This window comes from Rana temporaria, chromosome 11, assembly GCF_905171775.1.
Source record: "Rana temporaria chromosome 11, aRanTem1.1, whole genome shotgun sequence".
NCBI classification, from domain to species: domain Eukaryota; kingdom Metazoa; phylum Chordata; class Amphibia; order Anura; family Ranidae; genus Rana; species Rana temporaria.
The window spans coordinates 111,835,741-111,852,535 of record NC_053499.1 but is presented as its reverse complement, the minus strand read 5'-3'; the positions used below and the strand labels follow the sequence as shown (position 1 = coordinate 111,852,535).

At 43.8% G+C, this 16,795-nt stretch overlaps 1 protein-coding gene across 3 annotated transcripts in view; it reads left to right on the top strand.

Annotated features, from left to right (window-relative positions):
- Nucleotides 1-16,795, top strand: part of PC (pyruvate carboxylase) — a 671,516-nt gene that overhangs the window by 165,631 nt on the left and 489,090 nt on the right. For all 3 annotated transcript variants that reach the window (XM_040328827.1, XM_040328828.1, XM_040328829.1), the window contains one exon: nucleotides 13,335-13,470. In XM_040328827.1, coding sequence (XP_040184761.1) covers nucleotides 13,335-13,470 — 136 coding nt within the window. The remainder of the gene's footprint in view (nucleotides 1-13,334; nucleotides 13,471-16,795) is intronic.

Sequence of the window (16,795 nt, the reverse complement as noted above, 5' to 3'; positions counted from 1 at the left end):
TGAACCCACTATATGGCAAATGTCTGTGCAACATTTAAAAAAACTTTTTAATACCAGGAAAGGCATCCCCAAGATTAGAATCTACAAGATGAGCTGCAACAGTACCTATCTTCTTAGTGGGACTTATAATATACTTATTCAGAATCACCAATTTGAGGGGACACATGCACAAAAAGGGATTGTGGCAACTTGATTCCCCTATAGGGTACCGAGCTAATGCCAAAACGCTGTTAAGCATGATGAACTGAGGGGCAATCAAGCAGAAGTCCTGGCAGACAGCAGGCAAGAGTCATGGTCAGAAACAAGTTTGGCAATCAACATAAATCGGAAACAGGATCAGGCACATGACCGCAGGAACAAGAGCCTAGGAACCAAGTCCCAGACAAAGGTTTTTGTTCAGGCATCTTACCCAGCGGCGGACTGACCATTCAGGCACTCGGGCACTACCCGAAGGCCCCATGCCACTAGAGGGCCCCATAAGGCAGGTCCGGCAGGTACCCACGTGGGTACCTACCGGAGCATGATGGGACGGTGATGCCTATATAAATGGGATGCAAGGCGCGCTTCCATCATTACAGCGACAAGATGCGACGAGTCAACATCGGAAGAGGGGAGAAGAACAGAAGACCCTGACGTCACAGAAGACCGCGCCGGCTGCCTGTTACTAATTGAGCTAACACACAAACATAGCAGGCAGCCAGCGCTGAAGAAAAAGGCACCGGACAGCTGGAGAAGAACCGGGGTTCGCCGAGTCAACAGCGGAAGAGGGGAGAAGATGGAAGAAGCCCCCCGGAGAGCGGAGAAGCCCCCCCGGAGAGCGGAGAAGCCCCCCCGGAGAGCGGAGAAGCCCCCCCGGAGAGCGGAGAAGCCCCCCCCCGGAGAGCGGAAGAAGAAACCCCCCCCCCGGAGAGTGGAAAAAGAAGCCCCCCCTGGAAATAGAGCTAATAAAGAAGACAGGGGGGGCATCCGGAGCAGAATAATAAATTATTTTAAAAAGCCTTGTGTTGTGTGTTTACTAACTTTTACATTTTGCCTCCAGGTGAATGGATAGGGGTACGATGTACCCCATATCCATTCACTTAGGGTGGGGGGGCCGGTATCTGGGGGCCCCCTTATTAAAGGGGACTCCCAGATTCCGATAAGCCCCCGCCCGCAGACCCCGACAACCAACGGCAAGGGTTGTCGGGAAGAGGTCCTGTCCTCATCAACATGGGGACAGGGTGCTCTGGGGTGGGGGGGCCCGCAGTGCGCCCCCCTGCCCCAGAGCACCCAACCCCCCCATGTTGAGGGCATGCGGCCTGGCACGGCTCAGGAGGGGGGGGGGGCGCTCGCTCGTCCCCACTCCCTTCCTGACCGGCCGGGTAGCGTGCTTTGGATACGGGTCTGGTATGGATTGTAGGTAGACCCCCTACGTCAATTTTTCGGCGTGGGGGGGTCTCCTTACAACCCATACCAGACCTAAGGGCCTGGTATGCTCCTGGGGGGGGAACCCATGCCGTTTTTTTCTTTGAAAATTGGCATGGAGTTCTCCCTCTCAGGAATGCATGCTGAACGACGCTGTCATTTTTTTTTATAATTATTTGTTTTCCCGGCGCGTATTTTTTTTTCACCCGTCGCAACTTTAGTGTCCCGTCGAAATTCTCAAAGCCGCCCGGCGTTAATTACGTTCGCGCGCTGCACGTCGGGAAAATGACGTCACACGCATGCGCAGTACGGCCGGCGCGGGAGCGCGCCTCATTTAAATTTTAAACGCCCCCAGGAGAGGTGGACCGCCTTACGACGGCGGCACTTAAGTTACACGGCCTGAAATTTCTAGGTAAGTGCTTTGACGATCGGGCACTTAGGTAGAAATTTTAAGTCAGTGTAACTTAACTGCTGAAATTTAAGTTAGGCAGGTTTTTTGAGAATTTGGCCCTATCTTTTTTGAATATCTATGCGGATCGGTGGCGGATTGTAAAATAGTAAGTGACCAGATTTATATTATAAAAACGCAGGATGAAAGGACATACATTTAAAAAATGCTAATTGTGGTTGGAACTCCGCTTTAAGTTTAGCCTTTGAATTGTATTTTGTCTAGGCAAGACGCCTGAACAAAAACCTCTGTCTGGGACTTGGTTTCCATAAAAAAAAAAAAAATGCTGTGGCACACTTTATTGTATGAGCTTCTGTATTTGTTTTCCCCTAATCCTCCTGCAAAGTCTAATAAATATCTGTTGATATTGCCAGTGGGGTTTACGTTATGCAGCATTAGGGGTGCAATGGATCGTCACCGATCCGTGATCCGAACGGGTCACCCCGTTCGGATCGGCGCACGCCGCGATCCGCGGAGCGCTCCGGAGCCTAGACCTAGGAAAGTCCCCGGCTCCGGCCTGGCCTAGCCCTGGAGCGGCGGCCATCTTGCTCCACCCAGTCTGCTTGCCAGAGCCCAGCGTGACACGCCTCCCCAGGGAGGCGTGTCACGCTGTGCACTGGGCTCTGGCAAGCACACTTGGAGAGATATAATGTTAGCAGTGAAGCACTGGTGTGAGAGGAGGGGGGGGGGGGGGGGAAAGAGCACAATAGCAATTCACAGGGGTGGATTAAAGAGGAAGCAGGTGAGGCTGTTTGGACAGGACTTGTTAAAAGTACAATCTTGATGTTTTTACAGCAAGATTATTTACTACTGCATGTTATTTCCCCCCAGTTCTGACAATGACTATAAAATGTGTGTGTGTGTATGTATGCATGTGTGTATGTATGCATGTGTGTGTGTGTATGTATGTATGTGTATATATATATATATATATATATATATATATATATATATATATATATATATATATATATATATATATATATATATATATATACACACACACATATTTGGACCGATGAAAACTGATTTTTTTTTTTTTTGCTGATCCGAAAATGATCCGATCCGTGACTCCTGATCCGAGGTTCGATCCGATCCGTGAGTTTTTTGATCCGTTGCACCCCTATGCAGCATCCTGTGATGGGGGCACAATGCTGCCACACTACTACTGAATTCAGAGCAGCATTGTCCCTCAGGTAAGTGGTGGCTGCTTGTACTCCTCTGGAATAAGATGTTGCTAGGGGCATGGCTTTCAGCATTGTCACTGCTTAGCCAAGGCTCCTGTAGCTTGTTAGTAGGCATCTGGTCACACCTAGTCCTGCCCAGTGCTGAATTAGCAGCACTGACTGTTCTGGTGAAACACTCCCATATTTAGCTGCATTGTCTGAGAGAGGAAGTATAGCCCCGCTCACCCCACCAGCAGCTGGAGCTCTTTTACACTCCGGAAATGGACCGTCCCTCATTTCCAGTGCGGAGCAGTGGGCTCTGCAATTTGCTTGACGATACAAAATGTGGAATTTTTCCTCTGTGGCACTTTGAAAGGCAGAAAGTCTCCATGACTGTGCTTGACAATGGAGGACCCTGGAATGTAGGGGAGAAGAGGCCGCAGGGGACTGGTCTAGCAGTATAGGATAAGTACAAGTTTTTTTTTTCTGGTACCCTAGACCTAAACACGATTTTAAACCTTTAACCCTTGCAATGTGGGGGCAGCCCCACTGTAAAGGAAGATTTTTTGTTTTTCTGGAATTCAGCTTTTAAATTTTGTTTTGTGGGGTAAAAGGCTAAAACGTGTAACACCTAAAAGAGACCTTTTGTGTCACTTTTGATTTTACCATTGGTACATTACAGTGGTTATAAACCCATTACAACCACTTTAACCTACAGGTAAGCCTAGATTAAGGCTTACCTGTAGGTGCAACAAGTATCTACCAAACCTAAAGGGTTTAGGAGATATTTGCAGAAAATACTGACACCGATGTCTACGGCGCACGAGCCGTAGACATCGGGCTCAGGTGCACTGAGCGTGCCGCTTCTAACGCCGATCGTGCTGTTAGTGGCTGCCCCCGTGCGCATGCGCTGGAGTGACGACATCGTTGCTCCAGATAGTCACAGCGCCGGAGCAACGATACCCGAAGTCACTCCAGGTATCATGGTGGAGACGGAGGAGGTCACTCAGGACCACTGCGGGGGCTTCGATCTCAGGTAAGTAATTCATAATTATTATTCATTATGCATTTTTTCTTGCAGGTTTTTTTTTTTTAGAGGGTTTACTTCCTCTTTAAAGTTCAACCGAGTTAAAGTAAACCTTTGAACAGATGTAAAGCGTATTTCTACTTTTGCAGCCAAATTAAAATAACATTTGCTTTTATATTTTTAAATTTTTTTTATTCACATAGCAAAACTTAACAAAAAATATTTTAAAATGGGAGCTTACCTTTTTTTAGATGCTCTATTCTAGAACCTTCAGCACTAGTCGTCTGTTTTATGAGAGTGCTGGACAATTGTGTTTGCCATTATTAAACCTACATTGATGACATTAACTGATTACTATTTGACCCTTTATGTACATTCACAATGGCTATACAGTATTTGGATAACACTGATAAGGGTTTTAAATATGTTCATATAATTTCAGAATAATCTCCATGTGTGTATTAATGCTTGATCAGATCTACAAGGTCAGTCGAGTAATAGCTACAGAAACAACCTTTTCATCCCCAAGGTCGGAACAATTCAAGATCATCTCTTGAGGCTAAACCAATTATATACACAAGTATAAAGTACTCTTAACCAAGCATACGTGGGGGACTCTAAATGTATTGTAAGTGGTAGGTTATACCTCAAACTTCTAAAATAATGCCTATATACCTTAAAATCCCTTCTTTTAATTCATTAAAAATATATACAACTCATGAAATATATATTAAAAACACTGAAAACCTCACAGACCGCTGTATTTTGCTTGTAATGCAAGTTCAGCAAAGGTCTGTATAGCAAAGTCCAAAGTTTGACGTGTTTCGCAGTCAAATTGTGGCTTCCTCAGGATCAGGTCATTGATGATACATATGTGCATATATGTACAAAGTTGTAGATTTATCTGCAATACATATGATGAGACGTGTAGTGAATAAATAGATAATTTTTATGGATAAATCTATGGAACTTGTACAGCTATATTATCAATGATCCAATCCTAAAGGAAGTGGTACATTGACTGTGAAACACATAAAGTTATGGGCTTTGATATACACACCATTGTTAAACTTACAGTGGCACAGACAAAATACAGCTGTAGTGATGTTTTCAATGTTTTTACTGTATACTCTGAGTTGGACAATCAGTTTTAATGCCATATACACAAGATAATTTTTCGTCATGAAAAAAAAACGTTGTTTTTCAGCATGTCCAAAAAACAAAGTTTTTCCAACCTTATCATTAAAAACAACGCTGCCCACACACCATCGTTTAAAAAAAATGAAGAAACAAAGTGCGGTGACGTACAACACGTACGACGGCGCTCTAAAGGGGAAGTTCTATTCGCCTTTGGGCTGCTTTAGCTGATTTCCTGTTAGTAAAAGACGATTCGCGTTTTTCTGTCTGTTACAGTGTGATGAATGTGCTTACTCCATTACGAATGGTAGTTTTACCAGAACAAGCGCTTCCGTCTCATAACTTGCTTCTGAGCATGCGCGGGTTTAAAACGTCGTTTTTGCCCACACACAATCATTTTTTACAACCCAAAAAACATAATTTTTTTTTAAAAAATGCAGCATGTTCCTTTTTTTTTTTTTTTTTTTTTTTTTTTCGTTTTTCAGAAGCCGAAAAATGATGTGTAGAGAACACACGGTCATTTTAAATAAAAATTATTTTTAAAAACGTTGTTTTTTTCATGCCGAAAAATGATCGTGTGTACGCAGCATCATGGTGATTTAAATGTAGTTTAGGGTATAAATGTGTTAAAATAGATTTTTTTGTAGATGGGCAACTCCTATCCACCTACATAGTGGTTCCAAATTAATAACAACTACTGCAGTGGGGAACAGACACAAAGATACACTCGGCATCCTTCCAAGTAACTGTTCTGTTTATTTGACACAATTGAAAGTTTTTGTTTTATACAGATGCTTACGTAGGTATCGCATTATTATAACAATTGTACTTTTATGTTAACAAGGGGCATGAAAAAGGCAGGCTAATTTGTAATAATGAGGTACATTTAAAGTCCTTCTTGCAAATGCTTGGTTAAGAGAACTTTCTATTTGTATTGCCTTAAAGGGGTTGTAAAGGTTTGTGTTTTTCACGTTAATGCATCCTATGCATTCTTATCTTACACTTATGCATAACTGCTTCAGCCCCAGAAGATTTGGCTGCCCAATGACCGGGTCATTTTTTGCAATACGGCACTGCATCGCTCTAACTGACAAATGCGGTGTCGTGGTACAGGTTTTGCTCGAGTATATCCCTGTATTTAGCACCATCCATCTTTCCCTCAACTCTGATGAGTTTCCCAGTCCCTACTGCTGAAAAACATCCTCACAGAATGATGCTGCCACCACCATGTTTCACTGGTGTTCTTTGGGTGATGTGATGTGTTGGGTTTGCGCCAGACAGAGCGTTTTCTTTGATGGCCAAAAAGTAACATTTTTGTCTCATCAGACCAGAGCACCTTCCTATATAAATTATGGGAATCTCCCACGTGTCTTTTCGCAAACTCAAAACGTGTCATTTTGTTTTTGCTGAAAGTAATGGCTTTATTCTGACCACTCTCCCATAAAGCCCAACTCTATGGAGCATATGGCTTATTGTCGTCCTATGTACAGATACTCCAGTCTCTGCTGTGAAGATCTAAAGCTCCTCCAGGGTAACCTTAGGTCTCTGGGCTGCCTCTCTGATTAATGCCCCCCTTGCCTGGTCCGTGAGTTTTGGTGTGCCGCCGTCTCTTTGCAGGTTGGCTGTTGTGCCATGTTCTTTCCATTTGGTTATAATAGATTTGGTACTCCTAGGGATAATCAAAGATTTGGATATGTTTTTATAACCTAACCCTGACTTGTACTGCAACATTGTCCCTTACAATTAGATTGAACACTTCATTTCACTAATTATGTGACTTCTGAAGGTAATTGGTTGCACCAGAGCTTTTTATGGGCTTCATAACAAAGGGCTGAATACATACACACATGCCAATTATCAAATTTTACTTCTGAAAAATAGTTTTATGTATATATTTTTCTAATTTTACTTCACCAACTTAGACTATTGTGTTCTGATCCATCACATGGGATTCAGATTAAGAAAAACATTGAACTAAAGGTTGTAATGTGTAACAAAATGGGTAACAAGCCAACGGGGATGCATACTTTTGCAAGCCACTGTATGTTTGGCATGTGGGTGTTAAACGCCACTATTAAGCTTTCATCTTCTGTATGCTCCCCTTTATCTTCTAAACAGTGACTTGAGACATAGATAAACAGTGGAAATCTTGACAATAAATGGGCTACAAATGACCAATTATATACTGTACAATATATAGGCAGTTACAATGCTGAGCAAACAAACAAGCAATAATTGTAATACATAGGCAACAAATGGGGAATCATGACAATATGCAGTCAACAAACAACCGTGAACATTTTTGGACAACAAATGGACAAGTACAGTACAGTATGGGGGAATGAACATACACTAATTACAATATAAGGGTAGTGATGACAACCGTGACGGTAGTATCAGACTGGTTAGTTACACTGGTGGTCAGTGTAATGCAATGTTTCTCAACTCCAGTCCTCAAGTACCCACAACAGGTCATGTTTTTAGGCTTTCCATTATTTTGCACAAGTGATTTGATCAGTTTCACTTCCTTAGAAATTACCACAACCATTTCATCTGAGGGAAATCCTGAAAACATGACCTGTTGGAGGTACATTGGTATGGTGCACCCTGTTAGATTGGTAGTCTGTGTAGTGTCCCCCTGGTGGTCAGTGACGTGCCCAAGTTTAAGTTCATTGTCACTAGTTTGAAGCCCCCTCTTAAACTCATGGTGAATGGAGTCCTCCTATTTAAGATGGTGGCCAGTGCAGTGTTTTTTTATTTTTTTGGTCATCAGTATAGTGCCTTGCTTTTAGGTATACTGTGTAATTCCCTTACTTTTAGTAGTTAGCTTAACACCTAAGCTTCTTGCTTTTTTAATTAGTGGGCAGCATAGTGCCTCCCTTTTAGTTGGTGGTCAGTGTAGTGGCCCCTTTAGCTTGTAGCCAGTGTATGGCCCCTCTTTTAGTGGGTAGGCAATGTAGTTATCTTTTTTTTTTTTTTGTCATCAGCTTAGTGCCCCTTTTATGGGTTGTCAATAGTTTTGGCGGCCCTATAGATTGGTGGTCAGAGCTTTTGGTACCCTCTTACCTTTTGTTACCTCTGACATGTGATGTCAGTATCTGCACTATGCAGGCTTGTCAACCAGCCCAGCAGTGCCTGATGTATTTCACCTTCTGCTCTCTATCCCGAATACTACTGCCAATGTTCAGGGGCTAACAGAGGAGCCAACTGAGTGCTGGGCACGATTTGGAGGTCATATAGCTGTCCATATTAATTCTGATTAGGTTCCTGATAATATCAGCTGTTTTTCTATGTGTGGCACCCACTGGGCCATAGGCATCTGCCTAATGCTGGCTGTGCACTGAAACATCGGCCGAACCAATTAAAAAAAAATGAATATTGGGTCATGAGAGCAAATGATAGTGCCATCATGTAATGACTGATAAATCGTTCAGTGGACATAAATTACCGTATTTATCGGGGTATTGCGCGCTCTGGCGTATAGCGCGCACCCCTAATGTAGACCCGAAATTCCTGTAAAAAATGTTTCATTACTTACAGTTTTGGTGTCTTGCCCGGCGTCCATCGGCGGCCTTGTCCGGTCCAGCGTCTGTCTGCGGCCTCGGTGGTGGCTTCTCCTGCGCTGTCTCCGAGTCGAATCCCCGCTTCCCGCGCTCAGTTTGAACGCCTCCGCCGACATATACCGAGCGCAGTACACTCGGGCACGCTCGGCTTCTCACGCATAAACGTCAAAGAGCGTGACCACGAGCGAAGCCGAGCCTGGCCGAATGTACCCGAGTGTACTGCGCTCGGTATATGTCGGCGGAGGCGTTCAAACTGAGCGCGGGTATCGGCGTATATCGCGCACCCACGATTTACCCCTTATTTTAAGGGGAAAAAAGTGCGCGGTATACGCCAATAAATACGGTAATAATTTTTTTACATAAACCTAGTGCAAACAGTTCAAATGGGAAACGCATTAACCTTTCAATTTATCGTTCGTTTGGCAGAACATTTTCAAACTAGTCCTTCCTTTTTTCGGCTCAAAAACATCCCAATTACCGATTTTGTGCCCATTTACTGGGCAAAAGACAAACTGTCCAAATGATAGTATAGTGTATGGCCAGCATAAGTCACATTGTGGGTAATCTGGCCTGGCTGACACTGCTGCACAACAGTAACCGCAGTGCAAAGAAATGAGAAAAGGGAGTCGGTCATTTTGTACAGTTACACACGGTCGTTTTTTGTGATGAAAAAAGACATTTTTAAAAACGTCATTTAAAATGACCGTGTGTGGGGAAAACGTTGTTTTATGTCTTGTGAAAAACGACAAAAAAAAAAATTCGAGCATGCTTCAATTTTTTATGTCGTTTTTCAAAACGTCGTTTTATAAACCCGCGCATGCTCAGAAGCAAGTTATGACGGGAGCTTGAATGGAACAGAGTGCCGTCGTACGTGCTGAACGTAACCGCGCTTTGCTAGAGCATTTTGAAAAAACGATGGTGTGTAGTCGTTTTTTAAAATTAAGTTTGAAAAACTTCATTTTGTTTCATGATAAAAAACATCGTTTTATTTCATCACAAAAAACGACCGTGTGTACGCGGCATTAGGCTGCCAAGGGGTTTCCCAGAAAAGACACTGATACATCAGCCACATCCACTTGCCCAAGAAGTTGCCTACAGATGTTAATGAGCATGCTTTTCTTTAGTAGTGTAGAGGAAGGGGAGAGCCTCTGTCTGCTTTGTATTGCTGTCTGTGTCTCTGTTGCTGTCCAAACTTGTCAGGTGAAATTGTTGTCAGCAGGACACAAAGTGAGGTTAAATCCCTTTAAAATAAAAATCAAATCTTTCTCCAGTCGGTTCAAAACTAGAGAAAAGGTTTTTGGCTGGATGTACACTTTAATGATATCTGGTGCCTGCAGATGAGCTATAGAGGTCTTCAAAAATACTTCTTCAGGAATGGAAAATAATTGGCAAACTTTTCATACTTCTGTTAAGATATACAATCATCTCCAACTGAGTGCCGAGTTTGATGCTTTCTCTGCTGTAATCTGCATTTTTGAAAAACAAAAATCGGCCATGTTGTAGTTACCCTTGACCAGTATATTGCCAAAGATGTAGCAAACCTAAGAACTATTTTGCACGCTAGGCAAGACCAGATACTTGCACTCCCCCCAAAAGAAATATGGCACACATTGTACAATGTTCACATAATGCCCCCCATTTAACCCTACACTCCCCTTCCTGTACACACTGCCCCCCTTTAACCCTACACCCCTCTTCCTGTACACACACTGCCCCCTTTAACCCTACACCACCCTTCCTGTATGCACTGCCCCCCTTTAACCCTAAATCCCCTTCCTACACTAACTGCCCCCTTTCCTGCACATATTATTTTTTCAGGTACTTATATAGCGCCGTCAATTTATGCAGCGCTTTACATATACATTATGCATTCACATCAGTCCCTACCCTACAACCTAAGGTCCCTAACACACATTCATACATATACTAAGGCCAATTTTAGACAGGATCCAATTAACCTACCAGCATGTCTTTAAGCGTGTGGGAGGAAACCGGCGTTCCCAGAGGAAACCCACACAGGCACATGGAGAACATGTAAACTCCAGGCAGATGGTGTCATGGTCGGAATTCAACCCTTGTTGCTGCTAGGTGAAAGTGCTATCCACTACACCACTGTGCTGCCCCATATAGACTATACCCCCTATGATGTATGTTGCCCCCTCATTGAACTGAACTGAACTGAGCGAGCAGCGAATGGTAGCAGTACCTGGACTGTCAATCCCTGCTCAGTCCCCCCACCCAGCTCAGTGGTTCCACCTGTGAGCAGAGTTGGTCTACCTGCTCCCGCTGCAGGTTGGTGACGGGAGTGGGGCCCCCGCCAGGCGCAGCACATCCTCCAGCTGCCTCTCCACCCTGTGCATGAACTCCTCCATCTCGGCTTGCAGCCCATGCACATTCCCCCAGTAGCGGACATACCCTCTCCTCCTCTGGTACATTCCTGCAGACCGGCCACACTGTCATCTCCTCCCCAAGCTCCATGCTGGAGGACGATGACAGGCAGTGATTGGAGGCTTAGGGCTGCAGCGAGTGGCAATCCCCATCATCCAGTTTATGACCTTGCCAGGATCTTGGCTCACTTCCACTGTGTGCAGGTGCATCAGTGTGTGTGTGTGTGGGGGGGGGGGGGGGGGACTTTGGCTCTAGAGGTGACATCCACCAGGGATGAGGAGGTGACAGGAGAAGAATGTGGTACTGGTCATGGCTGCGCCCACCATTGTGCTATGGAAATGTGCAGGTCACAGGCATTGCTGCAGTGCCACTCATTGTGGTTGGCACCCTTTCGCACCATAAAAGTGTACAGTATGTGTGGTGCAGTATACCTCGGTAAAATAATCTTGTCCTGTGCATTATGCAGGAAAACACATGCTGCGGCTATTTTTCTATGCACTGTGGTGGGTTTATTTTGAATGTTTACCACAACCTGTGTCCGTATTTGAGCTCTCATTTCTAAGGTAAGTATACCCAATAATGTCAAGCCAAAACTCTCATGCCGCGTACACACGATCATTTTTCGGCATGAAAAAAAAACGTTGTTTTTCAGCATGTCCAAAAAACGACGTTTTTCCAACTTCATCAGTAAAACGACGTTGCCCACACACCATCGTTTAAAAAAAATAATGAACAAAGCGCGGTGACGTACAACGGCACTCTAAAGGGGAAGTTCTATTCGCCTTTGGGCTGCTTTAGCTGATTCCGTGTTAGTAAAAGACGATTCACGCTTTTCTGTCTGTTACAGCGTGATGAATGTGCTTACTCCATTATGAACGGTAGTTTTACCAGAACGAGAGCTCCCGTCTCATAACTTGCTTCTGAGCATGCGCACGTTTAAAACACAGTTTTAGCCCACACACGATCATTTTTTACAACCCGAAAAACAAATTTTTTTAAAACGACGTTAAAAAATGCAGCATGTTCGAATTTTTTTGTTTTGTTTTTCAGAAGCCGAAAAATGATGTGACACACGATCATTTTAAATGACGTTTTTAAAAACGTCGTTTTTTTTCAATGCCGAAAAATGATCGTGTGTACGGGGCATAATGCCCTGTAAACACGATAATTTTTCGAGTTTTAAAAAACGACGTTTTTTTTTATGTCATTAAAAACGATTGTGTGTGGGCTTCAGAGCATTTTTCAGGTTCTGAAAAACGGGTAATTTTTTTTCGAACATGCTCTATTTTTTCACGACGTTTTAAACGTGGTCGTTTTTTGGGTTCTAAAAAATGGTAATGTGTGGGCTTTAACGACATGTGAAAAATCCACGCATGCTCAGAAGCAAGTTATGAGACGGGACTGCTCGTTCTGGTAAAACTACTGTTCATAATGGAGTAAGCACATTCATCACGCTGTAACAGACAGAAAAGCGCAAATTGTCTTTTACTAACACAAAATCGGCTAAAGCAGCCCAAAGGGTGGCGCCATCTGAATGGAACTTCCCCTTTATAGTGCCGTTGTACGTGTTGTACGTCACCGCGCTTTGCTAGAGCATTTTTTTTTCACGATCGTGTGTAGGCAAGGCCGTTTTAATATCAAGTTGAAAAAATAATAATTTGTTCTACAGCCTGAAAATTTTTTTTTTTTTTTTTACAACCCGAAAAATGATCGTGTGTACACTGCATTAGCCTTCTTACCCTGTAGCAACTGCCATTTCCAAAATGTTGTTCATTGTTCAATGGCTGTTAAAAAAAAAAAAAAAAAAAAAAAGAATATGCTGGAAATAACAGTTCTTTGTTTAGCAGCCAGAACTGGAAGAATTGTAGTTGAAACCTAATTGATAGCCTCGGTTTTTATTCCAGACACTCGGATGAACCCAACGCAAGTATAGAACTAAAAAGCTATAGAGGTCCATTCTTTTTTCATTTTCATTTTGCAACGGCTGTATGTACACATCTGTCAGTTGTGTTGGGCCAAAAGATTTCCTGGGGATAAACTGATTTTATTTGATGAACTTGGAGTATACAAACAATGTTGACTTGATAGGGGTTGTCGTTATTTGTGATCTGTGCTACTGTATGAAATAAAAAGGAGTTGTATGTTGCTAGACAAAATCTGAATGGAAGATGTGACCACTGTATCATATATTTTCTTTTCAGATGTTGCAGCTTCGTTTTGTGAAAGGGGGTTTACCCTTCCTGGGTGTTAAACGTCTGTCTGTGCTTAATGCAGCTTTCCAGAGCACTCAACGTGTGGAGTACAAACCTATAAAGAAAGTGATGGTTGCCAATCGAGGTAATTTTAAGGCTGTTTTTTCAATTGCACTATTATGTGTACCCAGTTAGAACTATTTTTTTAAAGAAAATGTGGTGTTTAGAATATAATTGAAAAAAATACGTTTTTATCTTTTTAGGCCTCATGCACACTGGATATTTTTTACAGCTGCTCCTAGGGGCGTCTGACTTTTTTTTTCATGCCTCTAAACTCCACTGCATGTTAGTCTGTGTCTATGCACACATAGGCTTTTAGCAGCGTTTAGCTTCCAGCTGCGTCCAGGAGTAGCAGAGTTTTGGCAGAAAAAAATGCTTGACACTGCTAAACGCGTCTATACGCTATGCGTGATTGGCGCTTCAGCATTCATTCATTTCATTAGCCAGACCAGAATAAATGTAAAAAACATAGAAATCTAAAGCCGGCACACAATCGCTCCTTCTTATGAAATATTATTTTGCACTGAAGCAGTTACATCTTTGAAATACTAATGTATTTCGGCCTAAGCCTTCCTCATAGCATACCAAAAGAACAACTTGCTTGTAACATTTATTTGTTGGCGTCAACAGCACTTGGCGAGTGTGGCACCATATGAGGGAACACATTTAAGGATTTTATATAGTCTGAAGAGTGAAAGAGCTCTTGTTTATTTCATTACATTTTTCTAGTTTTGACATTTTTTCATTTTAATCTACACAACATGATTTGATGGACACTTGGTTACATATGAACTTTTGTTGATATGTTTTTGTGTATGAGAAGGATTTGGGTAGTGAGCTGCACTGTGTATAAATTAATTTCATCCTAGGGCAATTGATTGCCTTGACTCAACTGCAGCTCATGATAAAGTGATATTAACAGCACATATATTTCACACACAGAAATGTATACATTTCTTTATCGTACATCACGGGACACAGAGCGGCATTCATTACTATATGGGTTATATGGAGTACCTTCAGGTGTAGACACTGGCAATCTCAAACAGGAAATGCCCCTCCCTATATAACCCCCTCCCATAGGAGGAGTACCTCAGTTTTTCCGCCAGTGTCTTAGGTGTTAGTCATGGTTTAGCTTGCCTCCACATCCTTGGGATTAGGTGAGCTAACCGGTTCTGTCCAAAAAAGCCTCAGCGCTAAAGTGGTCAGTAACCGGACCCCAAACCCTTGGGGTATAGCCCATAATGCTTTTCTTTTTAGAGAGCTGGACCCTGGGCCCAGAACTTAGAAACCTTTGGGTGCCTAATGTTTCTGTTGCCAGAGTGCTATATGGGCCCAGGACAGTGGATCCTTCATAGGAACCCAGGGCCTGAAGGTCTAGACATCCCCACCGAGATGGGGGAAGATTGGGCCTCTTGCTTGGCAAAGTCCTGCGGCATGGAGCAGGTAAGTGAGGGGAAAACTTGCGGAACTTGGTTCTTAGCAGGTTTTTTCTGGGGGGTCACAGGGGACATGCCTAAAGTTATGCACTGCATCTGGCAAACTAGTCACATATCATAAAGATAGGATGGCTCTATATGTATTATTCCCCATAAGATGTGACCTCCCTTGTAGTGTTGGAAAAGCATTGAGTGGGGCCTGTGTGATATAAAAGTATATGTGTGTGTCAGAGAGCTGTGCTTACCTGCAAGCCTCCAGGCGATGCTCCATTCAGTCTTCCTCCTCACGGCCTGCAAAGCAGGCAAAACGCTGACCTCCTCATGGTTCCAGGCTGCAGGCTGCAGTTTGCTGGAGCAGAGAGGTCCCTTCCTCCCAACCCCACCCCCCCCCTGTCGGGAGGGGCATTTCCTGTTTGAGATTGCTGGGGGGGAAGGGCGGGTCAGTGGCTTAAGGAAGGGGCGGCCCTTCCTTGTTTGTTCCATATAGCTCATTCAATACTTTGGAACTGAGGAGGAAAGACCAGAACGGCAAGCACGGGGCGCCGAGGACACACAGTGGCCAGAAAGAATATTGCAGTCTTCAGAAAGACTGTTTTCAAGCCTAGGAATAGGCTGTTTCTTTTCCATCTCATAGTTTTTCTTGCAATACTACTCAGGGGGACAGAATGTTTTTTCTTTCCTAGATTTGAAAAAAAAAAAAAAAAAAAAGTGTCATCTAGGGGAGAGGAAGCATTTTTTATCCCCCAAACAGGTGTTTGGGCATTTAACTATTTATAAGTCCCAGGTACCAATAAGTAGCAGGTGTACCTCGGTATTGTACCATGGCATCAAAAAACAAGGGTACAAGAGGTGGGGATTCCCCCAGAGAGTCTGAGGTCTCGGACAAAGCTATGCCGCTGCTTTCCCCACAGGGAGCCTTGGGGCCATCGGGATCTGGGGCTGGAGCTGACGCGGGTCAGTCCAACCCTAAGATGGTCACGGAGGAGGTATTACTCACCTCTTTTAAAGAGATGCAGAAAAGCATGGGTAAAATGATAGCCGCAGCTATGCGGGGCAGTAAGCGGAATAGATCTCCGTCGCCCGAGCGCGGACCCTCAGAAGAGGAGGTCCTTTCCTCAGGGGAATTGGACGACCTCTTGGACAAGGACCAAGTAGGTTCAGGGATCGAAGATCCGGATACAGAGGAGTCTGGGGCAGTCTCCCTGAGGGAGAGCTGGTGGATTCAAGGATTGTCGGACTTGGTCCATAGGGCATTCAACTTGCCAGTACCAGATCTCCAGGTATCGACGGTTTCAGCTTTGGGCTCACTGAGGGCGCCTCAAAGCAATGCTGTGTTTCCGATCCATCCTCTATTAGAGGGAGTTTTGTTCCAAGATTGGAACAAGCCAGATAAGATCTTCTTACCACCTAAGAAGTTCTCTGTCCTATATCCTATGGAAGAAAAATTTTCCAAAAGATGGGCTACTCCTGCAGTGGACGCAGCCATCTCATGTGTTAACAAATCGTTAACATGCCCTGTAGAAAACATACAGGTGTTCAAGGATCCAGTTGATAAGCGCTTGGAAGCACTACTTAAGAACTCCTTCACTACTGCAGGGGCAGTAGTACAGCCAGCTGTGGCTGCGATTGGGGTCGCTCAAGCATTATCGGATCAATTTAAGCAGATGCTTAAACTTATTCCTGCCCAGCAGGCAGAAGAATTTTCGGATGTCCTAAGGCCATATGTTTTACGGTAGACGCAATCAAGGATTCTATCCAGCAAGCGTCACGTTTATCGTTATCCCTTATCCATATGAGAAGACTCTTATGGTTAAAAAGCTGGAGGCTGAGCCCCCATGCAAGAAGCTCCTGGTAGGGTTCCCCTTCCATGGAGGACGACTCTTCGGAGAAGACCTAGATAAATACATTCAGACCATTTCAAACGGCAAGAGTACTCTCTTGCCAACTAAGAAGAAGGTTCAGGGGCCTGCG